At 39.1% G+C, this 13,920-nt stretch overlaps 1 protein-coding gene across 2 annotated transcripts; it reads left to right on the forward strand.

Annotated features, from left to right (window-relative positions):
• The first annotated feature begins 3,057 nt into the window (after window positions 1-3,057).
• Window positions 3,058-10,987, forward strand: LOC133027708 (voltage-dependent calcium channel gamma-5 subunit). Of its 2 annotated transcripts, XM_061094792.1 has the most exons (6): window positions 3,058-3,253; window positions 4,751-4,792; window positions 7,194-7,280; window positions 9,226-9,366; window positions 9,626-9,771; window positions 10,724-10,987. In XM_061094792.1, the coding sequence occupies exons 1-6, from the start codon at window positions 3,058-3,060 to the stop codon at window positions 10,985-10,987; spliced, it is 876 nt and encodes a 291-aa protein (XP_060950775.1). The 2 variants fall into 2 exon arrangements, with proteins under 2 accessions (XP_060950775.1, XP_060950784.1); XM_061094801.1 differs by lacking the exon at window positions 4,751-4,792.
• The last annotated feature ends 2,933 nt before the right edge of the window (window positions 10,988-13,920 follow it).

The following is a 13,920-nucleotide window of genomic DNA, read 5'->3' on the forward strand; positions in this document are numbered from 1 at the left end:
CAAAAAACAATTAAAGCTCGCCATTTATAATCCTTCGGAGACCAGAACAATAACGAGAATAATTAGTATTTATAAAAGATTGAATATATTGACTGTGTGTGTTTGTGTGTGTGTGTGTGTGTGTGTGTGTGTGTGTGTGTGTGTGTGTGTGTGTGTGTGTGTGTGTGTGTGTGTGTGTGTGTGTGTGTGTGTGTGTGTGTGTGTGCGTGCGTGTTTATCAAGCAAAGCTACCCAAGTAACAGGAACTCAGTTCTATATTTACCTACTTTAAAAAGCCAGCTACAGTGTTGCTCAGCAGCTCTGTGTTGCTGTGGTGTTTTGTGTTTGATAAACAGTGTTTTGGGATTTCATTATTCTCATCTTGGGGAAATCACATATATTAATCGGGTGTCTGTTTGATCTTGTTCTCTGATTTCGCTCTTGACCTGAAAAGTGTCTGTTTTGACATGTGAATCATGCGAATGTCACCATGGTTTTTGCCGGGGTTGCAAATTATACAGCCAATATGTCTTGAATACGTCGTTTGTGTTCTATGGAAACTCGTGCACCAACTTTTCGATACAGGTTGTAACATGTGCTGTAGTCTTGCATAATAGTTAATAATATCACTGTGGCTATTTTTAGCGTCCTCACCACCCTATCATTACAATAAGTGGTCTATTTTTGTAGCTGCTTGAAAGGCACAGCCAGCACGAATAGCTCCTTGCTCTCTGTCAGTAATGATACCTTATTTGTGGAAGCCCACATTTAGAGATAAATCACGACATCAATGTGTGATTCTCGTGCTGTGAGACTTAATGCAGCCCCCCCCCGCCTACAGTGTAATAACACAAAAAGCTCTATTTAGTGGAATAGCTTGATGCTACATGACTATAAGTGGAGTCATTATATGAACATTGTAAATAAATGGCTGTTGATTGTACAATGGTCAAGAATAGCTGGGGTTTAATGTCAGTCGTTTCTCATTAATGCTGCTTGTGTGTTGTAGTGAACTCTGATTGCTTGTGAAGGCATCTCAACCACCTCCAATCACCAGGGCTTTGTTTGGAATAATGTGCCGACCTGTGATTCACAGTTCGAGGGCAGGTTGAGTCTCAGCAGACAGAGAAAGACCCATATGGCAGCAAAAATTGTATTTTTGTTCTCTCTTTTTTGCACTGTTTGACATTTTGATAGTTGCAATTTAAACAGTTATAACAATATATGTAACTATAGAGACAAAGCTTTCTTATTCTGGATCAAGGCAATTGTCATAGTCTTATATCTTAGAAATGCCGTTCTATATCAGAAGACTTCAGAGATAGAAATAAGCCTTGGTCTATTAATATCGAACTAGAATGGCATTCACTAGAGCATATACGTTCACCAAGGCCCAACAGGCCCACTAAAAGATTTCATTAAGATCCATGAATTGATCCCTGGTAAATAAGTGAAATTGTTCTTTGAGTTAAATGGATTCTTTTTGAAGTTTCTTGGTCTTCTGTGCGGTAGTTTTTGCTTAAACTTGCTTACAAACAAACAAAAGAACAAACACACAAATAACCTCCTGGTCAGGCTAATAAGGGAAGTAATAACTCCAAGCATCCAAACTTACATATAGATAAGAACATGCAAGATAAACCTTAAGCAACATTTGTAGAAGATACATTTTAATTTCACCTCTCAAGTTTTGCTGAACAGGTACAATACAAATAGTTTTTCCTTGGTTTTTCCCTCTTGTTTGTAAAACTGCTGAGTAGATCACATAAATTGCACGTGTGTAAAGCATATTCATAGTTTGTGCTGCGCTTGCGACAAGTTTTCAAGGATTTATTACCCTTTGTGTATGTGAATTGGGGCAACAGGCTTCACACCCATTAGACAGATGAGGTTGGAACACATGGTTATTAATTATCTTACGCAGCGGAAGCTACAGGATATATATGTTGAGCCAATGTAACCATATACAGACAAAATAGCTTGATTCATTTCTTTTTTATTCAGTGTTATTTTTGTTTTTATAATGATGATTAGAAACGAGATATGAAGTGCAGGGAATTTAAACATGTTTATTGCCAGTGTCTGCTCGTCATCCTCTTAAAAGCTTTATTTAAAACCACGAGCTTCACACCTGATCCGCTCTACATTATTCTGCACTGCAAGCTGACAGACAGACGTGTGGACATCTCCCTGTTCTCTTCTTCACAGGCTTTTCATCCAAGAAGTTGATCCACTGAGGGGGGAAAAAAACTTTTACAAATCTTTTTTAAAAGTTTCGATGTTTTCTGTAATCCTTTCACACATCCGTTCCCCTCTCCCAGTGGGTGCTCAGTGTCGCAGCTCCCTGAGAACTCATTATGTAAAATCAATTCCTTTCAACACGTATCCCAAGCCAGGCTCTCCAGCCCTGCAGCTTCCTGCGAATGTGGGCATCAGCCGTCGTACCAACGGATTCAGCGTTTTGTGTGACAAATGCACACATTCACATGTCGACACATACTGTACACTGTCTGCAAGGCTGATTCCCATGAGAATCTGGATTTAGACAAGAGGTTTGGATACATTAGGTGTTGTGCATGATTAGAGCAAATACACAGCGACACAACTTAGCTTTTTGTGTTTGATTAGCTATATGAGTTACATTCAGTTCTTTTGGCTTGAGGAAAACAAACATTCCCGGCTTAGCTTTTTTTGCCGAACATAATGTGATTATTTAAATACTGTAAGGAGATTTGGAGGAGAGGGAAACTTTCCCCGCTGGGAGGAAGAAATTCCTCAGTTATGCTTGTCTCCTTTTATATTCCCATGTATTTATTTCCATTCATTTCCAAGTAATCTTCATCTCCAGTAATGAATATGAATTATGAAACAAACCCCATTATTTTAAACCAGATTTCCCCACCAACCAACAACCCATAGATGCATCTGTCATTTCCTGCTCTCAGGAGGGTTTTCACACTAACTTTGTCCTGTTCAATTCGATGAAGGTGGTGAAGATATATACATTTTTTTCTTTTCTTCCCTCTGCCATAGCTCTACTTTCTGCCGGCGGCGCCCCCCTGCTGTTGAGGCTGTGGTATGAGCCTATGTGGCAGGAAGGTGCTGACGTTGGTGAGCAGTGTGTTCGCTGTTTGCTCCCTGGGCCTGCTGGGGATCGCCGTGACCACCGACTACTGGCTGTACCTGGAGGAGGGCGTCATTCTCCCCCTCAACCAGAGCACCGAGGTACGCATGTCCCTGCACTCTGGTCTCTGGAGGGTTTGCTTCCTGGTTGGTGAGTAGAACATGAAGCCGGACACATATGAGATGACATATTTTTTTATATTTTCATCCAGGCATAGATCTAGTGTCTTCAGCAACTGGTGGAGACTAATTTGTTTGGCATCACTGGTGAAAAGTCAAGTCAAAGTCAAATTTTTTGTCAATTCTGCTTTGTATAGAGCATAGACGGGATTGAAATGCCATTTATCGCTGATCGTTGAGAGATCTGATCCGTTTAAACAAACAAGTCAACAGAAGATATAATGGTTTTGTATTTATTAGATTAGATTAGATTAGATTCAACTTTATTGTCATTGCACAGTTCAGGTACATATATATATATATATTATTTTGTATTTAAGTATGCAACATAATAAGTTCTCAAAAATATAGGTCAACTGTGTGGTCAACCTATCAGGTGCAGTGATATGACAAAAATCAATTAAGCAATATTTTAGAGGTACTGTGTAAGATTTTTGTTTTATTAAGTAACAGGTTCGCAAATATTTCTCTGCATGTTTCATTTAAACAGAGTAGAGAAGTTTTTCATTTTTTCATTCAGACATTAATGCATAGTACTTTTACATCAGTCCCTTTCTATTTGACTCTGCTGGTGATGACCCCTGCATCTTCAGCAATGATAGAAGCCATTATGGAAGGATAGAGAAAACAGATTAATAGGAAAATCTTTATATGGAATCAAATGAAAATGGCAAAGATAAAAATAGAGTCACACTGATGAAGGGCGCTGAACTTTGCCATGCACATCTTTGCCCTTGTGCCAAAGAGCATTGTGTAGGATTATTTAAACATATAGTTTTCAAACAGACGTGCTTCTTTTTGGTCATTTATCTTTATATACAAAATAGATTTGGATTCAAGTAATAATCACATCTTGTGCGTAGGTATTTAATGTGTCCGACCAGAACTGTTCATTGTTCTTTGTGCTTCAGAATTCTTTGATTGTGCTCTATCCTCAGTTTTGTTGAATCTGGGCCTCATTGCCCATTTTTCAATGCAATATCAATTGCATATGCACCTTAAAGTATGTTTTTATAATTGTTCTTTAACCACTCGATTGCTGCAGTTGTAGTAAATCTGAACATTAACTTTTCAACTTTGCCTTCAACTCCTTCACCTCCATGTGCAGCTGTAGCACCCCTCCTTTGAACTTCATCTCTCTCCGCTGCTGCCTTATTCCAGTTGATGTATGGCATTTTAACACCTCTTCCCTTGTGACCCACCAAATGACTGATCTACAGTCTGTGGCATCAGGGGCTCTCTGGATCGATGCAGAAAAACCTTCGATTCTGTGGCTGCTGTTTTCTCCTTTCTTCTGACCTGCACACTTTTTGCACTTTGGTACCACTGGAGAGTTTGTATTTCCACAGCGAACGCTAAAAGTCCATTTACCTGTCAAAAAATGTTTCCCCCCCCACGCTGCAACATTACAGAGGCACGCTCAGAGACCTTGAGAGACACTAAGGGTTCAGTTTTATTCTTTTCTTAGATTCCCAACTCTCCAGACAAGTGTTGTCCCAGAATAAACCAGGTATCCACGCCTGTCATTTCTCGAGCAATGACAGACATTTATAGGATGTGTAGATGTTGAAGCAAAATGATTTGTCTGCTAAATGTGTAACATATGACAATATGTTACACATTTAGCCTTTATAACCTGAAAACCTGGAAATTATCCTGTGACATTACCCCACTTACTGCTGAATCCTTCCATTAACCCCTTTGACACAGCCTGAGCCGCTCTGTCCTGTTTCAGGGTTGATCGTTCAAATAGTAGGCAACAGATGCGATAAATGGACAAATGGTCCAGTGTGTGTTTTTAGGGGCGATCGAGTGGCCTTAGTGCCCATTTAACTGGTGCATTGTGTTTGACCCAGAAACAATTAGTGCATACTAGTAACACAGCGTTCTTTTGTGCCAGAGGACGAAGTAGTGTGTTGTTTTCCCTGGTATTGATGTTGGTTCGAGTTCATCAGCGGTTTGGCTGTTAGAGGTTTGTGGTAGAGGATCTCTGCCTGCACATACAGTGCAATCTGTGGTTGTGTCATGGCTGTAAATCAATATCTTCAGAAGAGGACTGCAAACCATGGTACGGGACTCGTAAGAGTAGGGATGGTTTGTTTAATACACAATGTACATACTCAGCGTTTTTGTTTTATTTATTTAACTTTAAATTCTGTATTTTTATTCTCTTGTCTCACTTTTTGACCTGCCTGCTGCTGTAACAAGTGAATTACCCAGATGTGTGGATCAATAAAGTTTGATTGATTAGATTCTAATCGAATCTAATCCATCTTTCACACATTTATGATGTAAGTTTTGCGTTTGACAGAATCATTAAAACATTTACCACTTGAAATGTATTTTCTTCTATTCTGCTGTAAATGACCCATCACAAATCTTCCGTCCTTCAGGACTGACTGAACATGAACACGTCATTAGTTTTATCTTGTGAAAGCATAATCAACATTTTCAGTGATGGTTTCAAGTTATCTCCCTGTGTGTTGAAATTACATTTAAGATGGCTGAGAATTACTGTTGGCCGTCTGCGGAGATAAAAGCTGACTTTCCGTTCTCACTAAAAAACGTTCTTAAGTGACATTTTAAAAACCCACAGAAGGGAAACCCGTGGCAACCACAGAGGATGATTATATGGTGAGGATTTTAGATTTTATTTCAAAAGCAAAAGAGAGAAAAACTATGTTGTGTCCTTTTCTACCCTCTTAACACACTCCCTGAAACCTGCCTGACCGGTTGTGTTTTTCCTCTCTCAGTCATCATTCAAGTACTGTGACCATCACTTCATCTTCCTCTCTCTTGCCCAAATAAAGTATACACAGACACACATACTGAATAGATTGGTCATAGTAAAAACATGTATTAAGTGCAACAGTGCAGCAACAACATGGTCTAGTCTGTTGTTGTATGTTTATATATTAGTCTGCCTATCATAATCCACCCACTATGTAATCTTACCAAGAAGTAAGTAATGCTTGAGACACACACACACACACACACACACACACACACACACACACACACACACACACACACACACACACGCACACACACGCACACACACAGTGTTTAATGTAAACACATATGTTGGTTCTGACTTGATACAAATTCTTTTTCCACGATGTGTCTTCAACACTTGCATGCATTATGAAGCAAATTACACATGCTGAAACACAAAATATCAGCTTATCCAACACCCCATTGCTTGTTAGGTTTATTGCGTGTTGAGAGAGATTGTCTGTTTGTGTGTCACTGTGTTTCTGTGCCAGACTTCTTTTTTCCCCCTCCATGTGTCAGGGTGTTCCTCATATGAAAAACTGACAGTAGATGATGTGTATGATGTCAAACAAGCTGCTGATGTCACACTTTAGTTCAACAGCTTCACAAATAAGCTGAGATTGTTTCACAGCCGTGACACAGCGTTTACTGATTCCAGCACAAATAGATAAATAAAATAAATGCTAAATGGAATGTATTTATATAACACTCTTCCCATCTTCTAAACCACTCGACGCTCTTTACAGCACTTCTATCCACAGAGCACACACTGTTCATACTCTGTCAAAAGATCCAGTTTGAAATGCAGCCTGGAGGAGCCAGGGATCAAACCACCGGCCTTCTGGTGGGTGGACGACCCTCTCTAACTCAATTGCGTAATGGACATATGTGGTTGTTGTTTTTCAATGTGGCTACATGCTGCAGACACTGAGACGTCCAAGGCAAACCTCCCATTGCAACGATGAAGTCTCTCTTATCTTATCTATGTATTCTTCAAACATAACTTACATTCTTCTGTGTTTAACTGTTCCTTGTCACACTGGTCGACTCTTCAGTTGTCTAGATGTGCTGAACCCTGCATCAGATTCATTTGAATCTTTATTCAATATATGTTTTTTCCATGTCCTTTTTTCCAGGGGAGGAGAAAGGTCGATGTTTTACCATCGAGTATGTGATGCCCACTAATCTCCAGATGACATCCGAGTCCACTGTTAGTGTTCTCAGTAAGTAACTGTTGTAGAAAACTAGAGTGGTACTCAGTAGAGCGCTCACCTCTGCCAAGGCCCAATAGTTTCCTCAAATTCAGTCAATTTGTCATGTTCCATAAATGGGCCTGATATTCTTCATCAAGATCCATGGATTGTTCTCCGACAAATCATGACAGTCAAAGTGTTAAAGATAGTTTTTAAAAAATCACCTTTTGAGACAGGTTCTCCTTCATGTATTCAACTGCAACATGCAACTTCACTAGATGTCACTAGATTTTAAACACTGAACCTTTAAGTCTAAAGTCATCATATACAGTACATAGCCTCAGTCTGACATAAGCCCACACCTTTGTACTAAGATACCATGTCTCGATATGTGGTTCATGCTATTCCTAGTCCAAGCCCCAGAGCCAGTGTTTTCAAAATAAGAGCCTGTATTTGATAAATGTAAGGTGTCCACTTTCATTTTGACCTCACTTCACATCGGAGAACATGCACGGATACACATGAGAACTGGTGGTGTGTAGACAAGAAGTTGGGACTTCAGATGCTGTCAAACATCACATCACTTGTGTTTTCATGCTGTAGTCTGTAACTTTATGCAGACTCACCTCACCACTGCAAACATGACAGAGCATCTAGTCTAAAAGTCCTAACTCTACTTTCAACTACTGGCTGGCTTTTTGCTGAAGTTTCAATCCTTCTTCATCAGGGATGTTTGCTTTGTTTTTATCAAGTGATCTTCAGGATAAGAGGTGGTTGTACATCGGGGAGAGTATAGCCTTTGTTTCTGTGCAAAAGTGGTTGATGGTTTCAAGTCCTTTAGTGCAGCAATTAAAATAGATACCATCAAAGGTAATCTCAGTGACCAAATATTTCAAAAAAGATGACAACACTAAGAATAATTTCCATGATTTGATAAATAATTCTTTAGGCAACCAGTTATGTCGAATTTTCAAAGTATTTTTTGTTGTACTGTACTTTATGAGGGAGGAAAAACAGAAAAACAGATACATTCAGAAGAGTGATGGAACAATAAGGAAATAAAACCAGAAGATAAGTAAAATGTGGATCAAATAATTGCAAACAGAACAATAAAATACACACGATAATATAAATATTGTAAATAAATAATAAATAAATAGGGTTCATCAGTACAAATAACAACCGACATCTGTAAAAGCTTTCAGAAAAGGAAACTTAGCAATAGACTGAGTTTGTCTAAAGCCTGGTCCCCCTGTGTTAGCAGTTGTGACCTACAAGTGACCAGCAATGGTGCAGAAGTAAATATAATGGAAGCAGTATGGATTTATGTAAACGCCTTATTTATTTGACATGCTTGACCTCGTTCTAATAAAGTGATGAAAGTTAAAATGCAGAGAATAATAGTGCTGACGTTTCTAATTTTAACAGCTCTGCACCTACCAATGGATCTTCTGTCATCATTTTGCTTTAATTTTACAAATTTTTTATTCTAAAAAGACTGGATGTGTTGTAAGACATCTGCAGTAGCTTTTAACAGAAGTTTACCTCCTCAAACTGTACCCAACTAATTAAATAGCCAGTTCCATTAAGGTTATGGCCTCTGACATCTGGTCCACTTAGCTGGTGACATTGTGTGTAATGGGGAACACAATGGGGGTTCTGGAAATGAGTACCACACTCTCCCTTCGCTTCTGGGAGGTTCCGTACCATTTGCTCGCAGCAGGAAGGTCCAGCTCCCTCTGAAAATAAGTGAGGAACCATGACCTAAAACCCATTAAATATTAGCTCCACACGGTATAAGTCCAACCTCAGTGGATATTGTTATGCTGGTACAGGAAGAGGAAACCCTTCCATTAAAAGACTGAGTTGCAGATCTAAAAATTAACCTTAACAGTATCTGTTTTTTTCCAAGCTTCTCATTAAGTTCCACTCAAACAGATCGGTTCCTCTCATTCTTCCTCTTTTTTCATTTCAGAGATGATCCGCTCGGCCACACCTTTCCCTCTGGTCAGCCTCTTCTTCATGTTCATCGGGTTTGTGCTCAGCAACATTGGCCACATCCGACCTCATCGCACCATCTTGGCCTTTGTTTCTGGAATCTTCTTCATCCTGTCAGGTAACCGGTCTTGGTTTGGATTTAACACACATCATATTGAAATACACATTATATTTAAGAGGGTGAAATAACTAAAGGGGAAATTAGTTTTAATATCCACTGTTGGCATGTTGTAGAGTTAAACTTATTGTTATTGTTCTAATCAAATCTGTTATTACTCGATGCACAGGTTGATTCGTGGTAACAAGAGTGATGCCTTTCATTTATACTGATATAGTGTCTGAATGTAAACTACCTGTGTCTCCCTGCCCCCCCACAGGTCTGTCTCTGGTCGTTGGTCTGGTCCTGTACATCTCCAACATTAATGACGAGATGTTGAACAGGACCAAAACCAACGATGCCTACTTCAGCTACAAGTACGGCTGGTCGTTCGCCTTTGCCGCCATCTGCTTCCTGCTCACTGAGGTAACTTCACTACAGCTAATCTGGATAATGTCACATAATGGAAGTGATACGTTCAACCTTTCGTACCCAAGCAAAGCATCATGTTGACAGCTTTAATCTATTGGGTCCCATTGGTGTGTAGCATCAGTTAGAATGTAGTTAAGCATCTTTTCACGAAGACACCAGTCTGTTGTATCCTTAAATCTACTTTCTTTTTGTAAGCGGTGTAATCTGTCATTTGACAAAAAACGACAGACGAATGCATCAAACATGATCTTTTACGTCCTAAATAGGACAAATAATGTCCTTCAAATGTCAACAACTTTAAAATGTTTTGCTGTGAGAAAAAAGCATGCTAATTCAAAATGAATTAGATGTATTTAATGTGTCTATGCAGTTTCTCTTGTGGTAAATAGATTCTCCCTTTAGAAAAGAGGAACAGAGGTTTGCAAGATGCTTCTGGTTCATAATAACCAAAACTTTGAGCCCATCCGCTTTCATTTGACCACAAATCAGCATCTGGGGTCTTTCAGTCCGACTAGTTTCTCATACCACAATTCAAAGGATTCTTCACAATAAACACATACAGTGGTAGTTTTTGCATTTGTTTTAAGTCCAGTTGAGATTTTGGCCAATCTTTATGGACAGCTTGAGGATGAATTAAAAAGCTGATGCATTTTGGTCATTGAGCTCTGACTGGTTTGCTCCCCACATAGACTGTTTACCTGTGGGCAACCAGAGCATGCTCAAACCTGATTGGTCAAACTAGAAAGCTTCCAGGCCCCAAATCTCGTCCCTTGTTGACAGATTGTGAACCTGTCAAACAAACATAAACTTACCATATTTAGATAACTATATCCTTACTTCCATTTCATAATGTATTAGGTAAAATTCAAACTATTCACAAACAGCACTTATAAGGATATGAGCTAACAAGAGTAAACCTTGTGTCCCTGTGCCCTGTGCCCCCCAGGCGGCCGGTGTCATGTCGGTCTATCTGTTCATGAAGCGCTACACAGCGGAGGAGATGTACCGGCCCCATCAGGGCTTCTACCGGCCCCGACTCAGCAACTGCTCCGATTACTCCGGCCAGTTCCTCCACCCAGACGCCTGGGCCGGTCGAGGCCGCAGTGCCTCCTCCATCTCCTCCGACGCCTCCGTCCAGATGAACGCCTCCAACTACCCTGTCCTCCTCAAGTGTCCGGACTACGAACAAATGTCCTCCTCACCATGCTGAGGCGGTGGTGTCAGCACCTTTGGTGTCAATTTGATCTGCCTGGATTTTGTCCAATGATTTGATATTATCCAGCTTGAATCACTACTAGTCCCTTCTGCAAGTGTCCTGACTGTGACCTGATTCTCTCTCTACCGTCACCACTGCTGATTTGTTTTGGTCACACCTTTTAGTTCTGTGGGGAGTTAAAGTTAAGTTGAAGGTTTGCCAGTTCACTTTATTCACAGCTGACAGGTCTTATTCCAGGGAGAGCTGAGTCAGAAAGGAAAGAGTTTGACAAGATTGTACTTTGATCTGTTTTTTCTGTAGTCGACTGTTACTTGACGAGCTGACCGAGGTCGAGTGACGTTATCTGAGAGGAGTAACTCACGTAGCCGCAACCTGCAGTGAGCACTTTGACTGTTACACGCTACAGGATTACACGCTTCACATCTGCAGACATGGAGAGTTTAGAATATAGATTATAGTTGCGACAGACGGCCGTGTGCATTGGGTGTGCACATTTTAAAGTCACACAGTATAATAGGTTGTATCAGTCAGGAAGCAGAAACTTATCTCTGGAGTAGAGGAGCCTTTTCAGGAGGTTCAAATTAAGTTGGAATAGTATTGCACATGTGCATCAGCAGATTTATCTCACATCCTCAGTTGCCACTATTTAAAAGCAGCTCTTTGTTGTTGTAATATAACGTTGGTTTTCTCATGTGCACCACAACAGTTTCAGCCATGTTCACGTGACGTCAGGAGCCAGAGCTCAGCTTTTTTCCATGTTTCAGTGCAGAGCTTAATGATACACATGATGAATGTGAGTTTAATAGGATCATTTTATTTGACGTGCAATTTAATAAAAACAAACAGACTGACTGGTGTAACATGACGGGAGAGTTGGTTTAATAACATATGGTGTTTGAACTTCCATGTGAACCTCACCTCTTTCTGAACTTTCAGCCGTGTTGATTTACCAAAGGGAGGGTTTGTATTATAGACCGCTAGTCATATGCACATGACATATTTTCTGTTTAAACTGCCAAAATCTGAATATTCTAATGGTTGTGTAAATTTTTTAAGTATATTGTTGTATAGTTTGTAAAGTAAATGAAACAGACCAAACATAATAGTATTCTTTATCTGCTCCCATTGCTTCTGTGTTTTCAGAGAACCCACGATTCCTTTTTACAGCGATCATCTTAGATGATCAAGTAATTACAAACAAAATTAAATCTGAAGGAAGAAAACCAGCTCCATTGGGGCAATAATGCTTCATTAATTTCTCAGTGTGAATAGGAAATAGAAAGGCCAAAGGGGATGTAGTCGTATTGTGATGTCAGGTGCTGTGAGGGTCTATTTTGATACAGGGCCTTTGTGAATGTAGGGTGTCATAGGAAACAAGCATAATGAGAATAAAATACCTCTCCTGTAGAAATATATTGAACCAAATTATAGACAAATATTTTTCTAGCTCCTCCCCTATAATGCCAGAATATTGTTAAATGTTTGACCTACAGATATTTATGCCACGGAAAAAGTTGTGTTCAGGTTAAGTGGCAACGTTTTGAATATAAACATTTCATGCAGTATTTCAGTGTGAGTAAACATAATACAGAGAAACATTTTGTCTTGTGCAATAATTTTATAGTTTAGTTTGGTATATTACTGGAATGATAATTACTGTTGGTATTTACTGTTGCATGGTGTGAATTCCACATGTTATTAATAGCAACATTTCGTCACAGGATCGTGGTTTTCAACCTGCAGAACATGAAAAAAAACATATATCCAAAATGAACTAATAAACACAACGTGTGCCAAACTAATCTTTCACTCCTCAAAACTGATCTTATACAGTATTTTATTTATTTGAACACAATGTAAATATGAAATTAGCATTAACACAAATATTTGTATACATGGCAGTATAAGTAAAATATGGTCCTTCTGTTGTTGATCTGCAGTAAATGTGACAGCTGCTTCGCCTCCTGCATCACATTGAGAATGTGAGCTTTTTGTATAATGTGAAATTTCATGTATGTAAAGTATTCAGATGGTGTCAGACATGAGATGTCAATATCTGTGTATTTTTTAAATCAGAGTCATTTTCATGATGTTAAATGTGTGGGATCTGTAAACTCAAAGAAATAAAGTCTCATGGGATTTGATAAACAAAAAGCGTGTTTCTTCTGCTCACGTCTCTGAAATGTCTGTATTATAAAAAGTAGATATAGATTAAATAAAACAATAGATGTTGATATCTATATTAATATTTGTTGTGAATGTGCCACAGTGTTAAATTCAAGTTTCTGACAGCCTCACTATTAACATAAATAGTTTACCCACTCACGTCATTATCACTGTAATTTCCTTTGTGATGACATTAGTTAACACCACATTGAATTCTGAATGAGCCTAACACATTTAGTTTACACAACTTTGTCGTTATTAGAGGTTTTCATTCAGTTTCTTTTGACTTTGAGTAACTGTGTCTGCTCCTGGTTTAGATAAAATAAGTGGGGGGGCTGGAGTTTCTTTGCATGAGTTCTATTTGCCCATTCCCATCGTTTCCAAATGATCAGATTATATGTCTCCCCTCTGTCTCATTGTTAGTCGTTTGTTTTGTTCACAGTATTTTTTAGGAGAGTTGTGATTGTTTCACCTCTGTAACACGTTAATTTACTCAATTGAATATTTTTGGCTGAAATTAATCCCATCTTTTGAAAAGTAGTAATCCTGTGCTCACTTGTCCTTTGACTGCTTGGTCCCTGACAATGTCAAAATATCAAAAAAATAAGACCCAGTCTTTTGCCAGGTATTTTTTTTACAACATGCTCATGGTTCCATCAATTCTGGTAAAAATACAAATTTGACATTTGTGTCACAGATAAGTCCTTCAGTGGCAGTTAAGATGCTAAGGACAGTCGTATGATAATAGAGACGTCTAGAGT

This window comes from Limanda limanda, chromosome 2 (assembly GCF_963576545.1).
Source record: "Limanda limanda chromosome 2, fLimLim1.1, whole genome shotgun sequence".
In the NCBI taxonomy this organism is placed as follows: Eukaryota; Metazoa; Chordata; class Actinopteri; order Pleuronectiformes; family Pleuronectidae; genus Limanda; species Limanda limanda.

Bases quoted from the DNA above. Each gene is read 5' to 3' on its own strand.
- LOC133027708 (XM_061094792.1), top strand. From the start codon at position 3,058: ATGAGCCTATGTGGCAGGAAGGTGCTGACGTTGGTGAGCAGTGTGTTC. The intron at 4,793-7,193 runs GTATCCACGCCT...CCTTTTTTCCAG, and splicing joins GTTGTCCCAGAATAAACCAG to GGGAGGAGAAAGGTCGATGT. The intron at 9,367-9,625 runs GTAACCGGTCTT...GCCCCCCCACAG, and splicing joins AATCTTCTTCATCCTGTCAG to GTCTGTCTCTGGTCGTTGGT.